This window comes from Barbus barbus (genome assembly GCF_936440315.1).
Source record: "Barbus barbus genome assembly, chromosome: 3".
NCBI lineage: Eukaryota > Metazoa > Chordata > Actinopteri > Cypriniformes > Cyprinidae > Barbus > Barbus barbus.
Genome location: NC_136731.1, coordinates 39896632 through 39907334, shown reverse-complemented (window position 1 = coordinate 39907334; position 10703 = coordinate 39896632). Strand labels below are relative to the sequence as shown.

The 10703-nt window shown below is 37.5% G+C and overlaps 1 protein-coding gene across 2 annotated transcripts; it reads left to right on the top strand.

Annotated features, from left to right (window-relative positions):
- The first annotated feature begins 309 nt into the window (after positions 1–309).
- On the top strand, positions 310–10261 carry LOC306846455 (uncharacterized protein). 2 transcript variants are annotated; one of them, XM_079379865.1, is made up of 11 exons: positions 340–379; positions 1154–1250; positions 1696–1819; positions 1916–2073; positions 5484–5540; positions 5660–5802; positions 6320–6485; positions 6904–7043; positions 7750–7912; positions 8701–8814; positions 9003–9990. In XM_079379865.1, exons 1-10 carry the CDS (start codon positions 357–359, stop codon positions 8764–8766), a joined length of 1137 nt encoding a protein of 378 aa, XP_079235991.1. In that variant the 5' UTR covers positions 340–356; the 3' UTR covers positions 8767–8814; positions 9003–9990. The 2 variants fall into 2 exon arrangements, with proteins under 2 accessions (XP_079235990.1, XP_079235991.1); XM_079379864.1 differs by having other exon boundaries at positions 310–379; positions 8701–10261.
- The last annotated feature ends 442 nt before the right edge of the window (positions 10262–10703 follow it).

Below are 10703 nucleotides of genomic sequence, written 5' to 3'. Positions count from 1 at the left end.
TGCTAAAAAATAACGCTTTTGATGTACGCTAAACATTGAAGTACGCATAAAAATAGTATTCCCCGTAAATAGGTGAATATAAAAGACGTAACTCACAACCTAGAAACTATATATTGTTATTGATTTGGTTACGTACTATGTATAAATAGTCAACAAATACAAACGTATTTATGTAATGTTTTTCATTTATTTTAAATCGCTGTTTCTCTAAAGCTTTCATTTATAGATAAATGATTGGTGGACGTCTGTGACGGTTCTGACCAATCAGCGTTAGGCAGTGTTTCAAAACACATGATTGGTGGACGTCTCTGACGGTTCTGACCAATCAGCGTTAGGCAGCAAGTTTCAAAACACAAATGGCGGCGGAGAGAACTGAAGCGTGAGTATTGTCTATCATTTTATAAAGGCATATGCGGAATTAATATACTATTTGAATTATTTTTATAGTGTTTTATACGTTTTAAAATGCTATAAGTCACTATAAGAATCAAGTTAGTTCGCTGGCACGCCTTTATTTGGATGGTTATGGCTGAACTACCTCAAGTCACCGTGGTAACGGTAGTTTTCTCTAAAATACCATCAATACAGTTATTGTTATTACAATAAAAAGCGGCCACTCCGTGTTCAGTCATTACATTAATCCTCTGATGCATCTTTATGCTCATTAGGGTTTGGTGTTACACCCAAAACATCCGTTCTCATTACTCTGTATATACGGTCATCTTTATATTTGTGGCAGCGTATATTCAACTATTTGAAATACTCCGCCGATGAACTTCCGCAAGGACATTTTAATTAAATAAAGACATTTATCTTTAATGTTTATATTTTGTAGATTTTAACACAAATACTGGCCTGGATGTGGAGTGTGACAACCCCAAATAAACTGCAGCTGATACTGTATAAACAAGCATGGTTTTCTTCTTGTTTTAAATTTTTTTTTTTTTTTTTTTTTTAAGAATATATTTTAAAGATATTTTTCCTTTGTGATCAACTAATTGATTTACATCAGAGGATTAAACAAAATGACCCAAGGTACTGAAAGCCTCAGATATTCTCAGGCTGACGGTTGTTTTACTATGGTCCTTGTTTTTAAGGACATGAAATATGGACAAATAGGATTTAATAAATAAATAATATTCTCTGATTTCAGGCTTCTGGAAAGGACTGATCCTTCCTTCCTGAAATCATGCAACACCACCGAACTGCAGGAAACAGGAGAGGGAGAAATTCTGGCTCCTTATCTGATGGTAAGTTTGTGTTTTGTTATGTGTAACTGCAATTTATGCCAATAACTAACTTACAAAAATTCACCATTATTTAACAATAAATTGGGATTTCCCTCAAATGATGTAAGAACCATTTAGAATCTTTCTGACATTGTTTTTCATTTATTTTATTTATTTTTAATTTACTTTTGATGACACTGGTGGCTAATACCCAGTTGCCATGGTTTTATTGTAGCAACTGTAACTGTAATACTACGGTAAAAAGTGGTTTACATTAATCCAGGGCTGTCCAAACTCGGTCCTGGAGGGACAGTGTCCTGCAAAGTCTACAAGTTTCCCTGCAGGTGTGTTGAGGCAAGTTGGAGCTAAACTCTGCAGGACACCGTCCCTCCAGGACCGAGTTTGGGCAGCCCTGCATTAAACAGATATATACATAAATTAAATATTGATGCCTTTGTTTGTGTAGGACTGCAGGCGAAAACAGAAGCATATATTCAGGCAGCTGTGTGTGGTGGTTGACATGATCCAGCTGCTGGCAGGTCTAGAGTCAGTGGATCAGCTGCTGAATGAGCCATGTCCCCAAAACCCAGGTAACAAACACGCCATGGATTTTTCTATATGACTGTTCATTGCTACATTTGCTAAACAGTGAAATGGTGCCTTGTTTCGTGTGTGTTGGCACATAGGTAATGAAGCACGTTCTGCATGGAAGGCTTTAAAAGCCGAATATCAGGAGAGAGCTCAGGAGGTGGAGTGGATGATCAGCACTCTCCAGGATCGCATGAAGGAGCTTCAGGGGAAACGGAAGACACTGGAGACTCTACTGTCTGCTCTGCAGATGAAGGTAATCAGACTTTTCTTTTATCTGTCAATCAATAAATTCAGAAAAAAAATGTCTTTTTATAAGTCGTGACGTATTGTCAAGTATGGTGACCCATACTCGAAATTGGTGCTCTGCGTTTAACCCATCCAAGTGCACACACACAGCAGTGAGTAGTGAACAAATGCACACACACACACACACACACCGTGAACACACACCCGGAGCAGTGGGCAGCCATTTATGCTGCGGCGCCCGGGGAGCAGTTGGGGGTTCGGTGTCTTGCTCAAGGGCACCTCAGTCGTGGTATTGAGGGTGGAGAGAGCGCTGGACATTCACTCCCCCCACCTACAATCCCTGCCGGCCGGGGACTCGAACCCGCAACCTTTCGATTACGAGTCCAACTCTCTAACCATTAGGCCACGACTTATCTGATTTAGCAAACACATGCGATTTATGTTTTGGAGTCATCTGATAACAAGCTATTTTTTCAGGTTATTGTGTGGCTTATACTCATGAATTCAAACAATGGCTACTTTTATGATGCAGTTTTATTCAACTAAACATGTAGCTTCACACTTGCATATTTGTACTGTTGTATTGTAAAATACACACAACCCGAATTCCGGAAATGTTGGGACGTTTTTAAATTTGAATAAAATGAAAACTAAAAGAATTTCAAATCACATGAGCCAATATTTTATTCACAATAGAACATAAATAACTTAACAAATGTTTAAACTGAGAAATCTTACATTTTTATGCACAAAATGAGCTCATTTCAAATTTGATGCTTGCTACAGGTCTCAAAATAGTTGGGACGGGGGCATGTTTACCATGGTGTAGCATCTCCTCTTGTTTTCAAAACAGTTTGAAGACGTCTGGGCATCGAGGTTATGAGTTTCTGGAGTTTTGGTGTTGGAATTTGGTCCCATTCTTGCCTGATATAGGTTTCCAGCTGCCCTAGAGTTCGTGGTCATCTTTAATGTATTTTTTGTTAAATGATGCGCCGAAATGTTCTCTATAGGTGAAAGATCTGGACTGCAGGCGGGCCAATTCTACTACAAAGCCATGCTGTTGTTATATCTGCAGTATGTGGTTTTGCATTGTCCTGCTGAAATACACAAGGCCTTCCCTGAAATAGACATCATCTGGAGGGGAGCATATGTTGCTCTAAAACCTTTATATCAGGGGTGGGCAAACTTTTTGACTCGAGGGCCACATCAAATTTTCCACATTAAGTGAGGGGCCGCATAATGTTTATGACAAATGAAGTTTTGATTTTTTTAAATTGACACTCACTTACTACTGTACTATGTATACTTGTACATACATGGCAGTTCTTTTCTTGTACCATCTCTACCTATTTTTATGAGCAGTTTATACACATAAGTTGCATTGGTGTATAAGTCTATGTATAAGACACATTTTATCATTTTATTCAGAAATAATGTAAAATAAACAATGTTTACAAACATTAGAAACATGTATTTATATTCCCTACACTCCACAAAAAGTCCTGTAAATTTAGCAGTGTTCAGAATAGAAAAAAGAACGAAAACATAAGTAAAAAACAAACACACATTATAGTGGCATTCACCATAAACATATATTATAAACACCTAGCCTTAAATATTTAAAGAGAAACTGAAACTAGCGGCGTGGTTGCTGGAATATGCACAATTTAAACTCACTTGCCTTTTCTCATTCATCACCAATCCTAATGTGTGCGTTTGCGCTTGACCTTGATTGCTTTATATAAATCACCTTGGAAATTACAGCACGTTTCAGATGAAAAAACGCGATTTGTAATCCAGAAAAAACAGTACTATATCCATTTTCATAAAAATGTGTGTGGGAAACAGAAGAAGAAATCATATCTTTGCAAGATAAAATGACAAATTATTTCCATGTTTTCCCCAAATTACAGCACCCGTGAGCAGGAGGATAACACTGGCATTTGTTTTGATACTGGATAGTCTTTTAAGCATAAACAGTTCCAATACAAGGCATTTTTCAAAATAAATTAACACTTTCACATTTTTAAAACATGTATATAGCTATTTTGACTTTTAATTTTGTATTCGCTGTGCAGCTTGAACCGTCAAAAATGGACTAGGCGCCTCTCTTTAGTGAAGCCGCGCGGAGAGCCGTGGATCGACTGGAGTGGGCGGCTGGGTGCGATCCGCTCCGGTGGCCGCGTCGGAGCGGCGGCATGGTGTAAATCAGGGGTTATATACTGCACTACAGGCTACAGCGCCATCTATTAGATTTTACTGATATTGCATATTGGAACAACTGCCTCACGGGCTGGATGAAAACGCCCGTAGTTTGCCCACCTCTGCAGATCAAATTCTTTTTTTTAAATCCCTCGCGGGCCGCCACAGTAGTGATAGCGGGCCGCAGATGGCCCGCGGGCCGTAGTTTGGACGCCCCTGCTTTATATACCTTTCAGCATTCATAGTGCCTTCCAAAACATGCAAGCTGCCCATACCGTATGCACTTATGCACCCCCATAACATCAGTGATGTTGAATTTTGAACTGAATGCTGATGACATGCTGGAAGGTCTCCCTCCTCTTTAGATACGGCGTCCGTGATTTCCAACAAGAATGTCAAATTTGGACTTGTCTGACCATAGAACACTTTTCCACTTTGAAACAGTCCATTTTAAATGAGCCTTGGCCCACAGGACACGGCGGCGCTTCTGGACTGTGTTCACATATGGGTTCCTTTTTGCACAATAGAGCTTTATTTGACATCTGCAGATGGCACGGTGGATTGTGTTTACTGGCAGTGGTTTCTGGAAGTATTCCTGGGCCCATTTAGTAATGGCAATGACAGAATCATGCCGATGAGTGATGCAGTGTCGTCTGAGGGCCCGAAGACCACGGGCATCCAACAAAGGTCTTCGGTCTTGTCCCTTACCAGATTTCTGACATATCACCAGTTTCTCTGAAACTTTTAATGATGTTATGCACTGTGGATGATGAGATTTGCAATTTGAAGTTGAGGAACGTTGTTTCTTTCACAGACTGGAGAGCCTCTGCCCATCTTTAATTCTGAGAGACTCTGCCTCTCTAAGACATCCCTTTTATAGCTAATCATGTTTACAGACCTGATGTCAATTAACTTTATTAGTTGCTAGAGGTTCTCCCAGCTGAATCTTTTCAAAGTTTCTTGCTTTTTTAGCCCTTTGTTGCCCCCATGCCAACTTTTTTGAGACCTGTCGCAAGCTTCAAATTTGAAATGAGTCATTTAGTGGTTAAGTGTAAAAATGTATCCGTTTAAACATTTATGTTCTCTGTACTTTTGTGAATAAAATATTGGTTCATGTGATTTGAAAGTCTTTTAGTTTTCATTTTATTCAAATTTATATAAACCTCCCAACATTTCTGGAATTCGGGTTGTACATGAAATCTCATTTTTGTTCAGAAAGAGGAGTGCAAAGAAATGGAGAGAATTACAGCTAAACGAAATCAGAGAGCTGAGGTAAGACATCTGCTCACTTTAGACTTCCTGGTCTGGCCAGTTAGCTCCAATAATATCCACTATTCTTCACAGCTGTGGGACAAACGGGTTGAATTCTTACTCCTTTCTCTCACACACAGAAACAAGTCAGCTTTCGGTTGGAAGACTCTATCCAGGCAGCCCAAAACTCGATGAATGTGTGTGATTTGCGGTTTTCTAAGCTCAAGGATGAGGTTGAAAAGCAGCAGGCTCGAATTAGTGACTGGACAATATTAAGAGACGGGTGAGTCTATACATACACTAATCTTGAAAGGTTTTGGGTTGATACGATTTATATATCAAATAATTAAGAAAAAAATGTATCACAATTTCCACAAAAATATTAGGCAGCTGTTTTGAATAGTTATAAGAATAATGGTAAATTTTTCTTGAGCAGCAAATCAACATTTTAGAATGATTTCTGAAGGCTCATGTGACTCTAAACCCTGGAGAAATAGATTTGTCCGTTTAGAAGCCATATTGACTATAACGTGGATTAAAACCAATCTGAGAGGAACAGGATTCATTGGTTTTTACATCGGCTTGCACTCTTTTACAGAGTTTTTGTGTACTGAATGTTTTTTTTTTTTTGGAAAGACCTCATCGGCAACAACAATACAATTCATTGAACACACTGTGCTATTGCTGTGACTGATTACGCTGAAGATTTTTTACAAATATTTAGAATGTTTTTGCTGCAAAAATTTTTTTAAACACAATAAACTCCCCTTTTTCTTCCTCTTATTTTCATTGACTCTCAGGCTGCAGACCTTGGTCAACGTGACTCACAGAAACATGGCTTACAGGCTGCTGTCAGTCAGTTCCTCTGAGCTGTGCCTTGAGCTCTTGCCTCGTGCTGCCGAAAAATCGCTTGAACCCCTGCGTGTCTCCATCACCATGACAACCAGCGATGAATTTCATCTTCAGGTACTGTCTCTCAGCATATATTTCCCTATAGAGATGCTGAGAGCTGTGTTTTATGAAGTGAGGGATGAATTGCCAAAAAAGGAATATGCTTGTAAATTATATTTTGTACATGCGTACACATACACACACTCTCATTATAAGACTATAATTTGTAATGCTGTATTAGGACGAGAATTTAAAAAAATATTATCTGCAGCACTATTCATACTACATAACTGCTAACATGTTTAACCACTAAAAGTGGTATTTAATTATTTAAAAACCTTTGAATGGTAGTGTACATATAATAAGACAACTAAATATTCTTGTTTTTCTGAGTGGTAATATTCCTCTAGAAGTGTATTTCTTTTTATCCTTATCTGGTTCTCATTTTCTTTTACTACGTTATTGTAATGTATCTCTTTTACCTGTGTTTCAGGTGTTTCAGGGAACTGCTGGCCTTGTAGAGGAGGCAGTGAATGGGCGTCTTAGGCAAGTGAGCGCCGCCCTTGTGGAGGTGCTGGAGCGGTACATAAGTCAAGGAGAGATGCTGTCTGAGATTCAGGCTCTGCACTCCAGGTACATTTTATTAAAGTATATACATAAATTTTTCATAAATCTTATAATTTCTATATTATTTTATGACTATAAAGGTCGCTGATAAAGAAAAAGTTTCATCAACCCAAAGACACCATACAACTCAGGTCAAATTTATACACTTTTTAACCACAAATGCTCATCTTGCACTAGCTTGACTTCATGCATTACATAGTCACGCATGTGTGATGTAGGCGGAAGTACCGGCCCAGTGTTTAGAAAGTGAAAACGCTCTTGACAAAAATGGGTAAAAACAATGTCGGGTGATTTTGAAGTTGGTGGAGAAAATGAGTTTTTTTTCTGAGTTTTTCGCCCAACCCCCCTTTTTTAAACCAAAAAATACAGGCAAATAACTAACCACGCGTGACTCTTCCAAAGCGATTACGCATAATGCATGAAGTCACAGACATGGCACTGAAAGTGAACTAATTCAATTATTTTTATTACTACACCATGCAATCTTGCAATAATATATATCATTAAAGTAACTCGTTCACCACCGTCTTTAATGGTTTTATTGATCTCAGTTGCTGAAAAATTTTCTTATTTAGAAAAATAAATTAAAATTTAAATTAACAGCACTGGATCTCAACATTGTTCTTTACAGCAAAAATGGAAACTTTTTTTTTACTCTATGAAGAAATGTACTCCCTATACCTCATATACAATTTTTGGTTTGTTTCGACAGGTATGCGATTGACTGGTGTCCTGCTGAAAAGCTTCTGATCTTTCTCAAGACTGCGACCACCGTATGTCACCTGAGGGTTGAGGAGGGATACCCATCACATGGCCGAGCTACTCTCCTGTCTGTGAGGAAAGACGGCAATCTGCTTGATATCACCGATCTACAGGTGAGGACGAGTGAAAAGCTTTCATGTCTATTCACTAATTTATATAACTTTTTACTAATCATGATGCAAAGCATCAAAACATGCAAATATCCATGTTGTTGCTGATTTTTTATTTATTTTTTTCACCATATTTGTGCTATATTCAAGCTTGAAGCTTCATAAAATATTATTCCAAATTCTTATAAATTGTACTCTTTGTTTTCATGTTGGCTTGATATGTTTTTGAAAAGCTCTAAATAGTTTTAAGAAAGGTTTTAATTTAATCACCACGTTTAAATCTTTTCCTTACATGTTTAATGCTTGTGAGTGTTTAATTTCAAAAACATTTTCAATTTTTATTTTCATTTTCAAAAAGTTTTTTTTAGTATTTTTTAAGTAATTTAGTTGTAAAAAATGATGCCAAATTATTTTTTTATGAATTTCACTCATTTAATCGTTGTATTATTTTTTATTGCTTTATGATATCAGAACAATTGTATCATTTTTGTAATTAATTCTCCCCAAAAAATATCAAAATAAATATTAATCCATCATTTACTCTTCATTTAAATCACTGAATGTATAAATTGCATTTAATGCATGTTTATTAGATTGGGTCTTTTTGTATGTGAAGGAAGTGTAGTTGAGCTGCATTGTGACCCAGCATTTTCTGAAAATGTTCCCAAGCCAAGTAATCGGAATATCCTCTTTTGTAGGAGGTCAAGATGTTACCAGCTCAGATCCTTGCAACATTATTATCTGTGTCGTTTCTGAATTCAGTTTGTTCATTTATAAATCACTGTTTTCAGCCCCCAGTGCAAAATCCTGTTCTGACAGAGTGGCTTGACTTTCTCTCCTTCAATCCGAACATCTGACATCACGAAATCTACCCCAGGCCAGATCCTCCGGTTAGACTTCATCATGTATGTCATGTCCTGAGTCAGAGTCTATTATATGACACACAATCCATTTGCATTGTACAGTTCTAGCTGTATTGTTGATACATACATTGTCGTGTCTGCATTGTGAGTCGCAACCTTTCAGACTTTATCTAACCAACCCAGACTGTCATTATTATTTGCATAATTCATTGCTTCACTCGTGTCAACAGATTGGGAGAGCCAGCAGCAGTTCAGTTTGAGACTCATATGTGTTCAAGAGGCAAAGAGCTCTGCATTATTCACTCCGTAAATACAGGTCACATGAGTGGTCACATCTCAGCAGTATAGTTTAAATGTCATGTTTGTGTCTGTTATATAACAAAAAGGTAAATAAACGAATCTAAAATGGCATGAGGTTTTCTCTTTTACATTTACAGTCATCTCTTGTTTTTCCACACTAGAGGGCAGCACTTCCTGTGAAGAGCACCACATGCTTATTGTTCCATCCGCTGTGGTCTGACATAACAGGTTAGGTAACTAAGACTGTATCTGGAGACTCAAGCTTGTTCTTCTGCTGCCTGTATATTTAATCCCCTTTTTTACTACACAACAGTTATGTAGAAACATTTTTCATTTTTGAAGTGTCGTATATATATTTCCATGTCAGACACAAAAAGCTCCTATCACCCCTGAGCTTATGAAACTAGAGATCAACTGTCATTTTTATTTTCTTCCCATGGTTGATCTGACATACTCCACTTGGCACTTAGAGCATGACTCCACTTTCTGTACCAGTTATACGCCCTCAGGAGCTGCTCTCATTGGCCACATAAGTTGTGAGGTTTGCTCTGGATTTGGCCAATAGGGAGCTGTTAAACTGATTATGAGGGCAGAATGACCCAGTTCTGTGTCCATGTGTGTGGAGAACACTCCACATTTTCTGCTTATTCTGGTGTCTGTAATGAGAAAGGGCTTTGATGACAGTTTTTGTTGATCAGATTCCACATCCAGTGTAGAAAATGAAGACAGAGCTTGGCATATAGTGACCTTTTGAGTAATCATCTCAGTAAACTATTGCTTCTGTCCCTCTGTTTATCCTGAATAAAATCTGGTTTTGTGTATATAATGCCTTAAAGGCTTTTATTCAGAATTTGTAGTATCTTGTAATCAGTATTTGCTTGCATAGCTAATTAAACATACTTTCCTTTATTCTTTCCACATTGCTTTGTCTTTTTTTTTAAAGTGCCAAATTTATATATTGGTAGTATTTACTCAAGTCAGTGTAATGAGGTGATTTATAATGAATGAGTTACTCATGTCTACTGTTATTGAATGTTTTTACTTAGTCCAGTAACTTTTTAATGTTTCCTGTCTTAGGTGTATTGATTCTATTGTTTGTTAGGAAATCTGTACACATGTACAGTATATGTGTATATGAATAACCGATGGTTTTTATGAATGTTATAAAATAATTTTAAAATTTTATTTGAATATATTTTCAAATGTAATATTCCTGTGATGGCAAAGTTGAATTTTAAGCAGCTTTATTCGCCAAGTGTGCGCAAACACACAAGGAATTTGTTGTGGTTTTTAAGAAGCTCTTGGTGCATACATATCTGACATGAGAACAGAAACATTTAAATAAGACTTAATAATAATGTGTATGTATGTACAGATTTGTGCCTCATTTACTCTATATATACAGCTGTTTAGAAAAATATGCATATATATTTACAAAGTACTAGGGAGAGAGTCAATAGTTAGAGATGGGGAATGAATTACAGAACACCGGTAATAATGCCTGTGTTCGTTGTTTAGGCTGGAGATGGCATGGGGGAAAGCTGTTTTTATGCCTAGATGTTCTAGTGCAGAGATCTGTAGCGTCTGCCTGAGGGGAGAAGCGCAAACAGGTCGTGTCCAGGGTGAGAAGG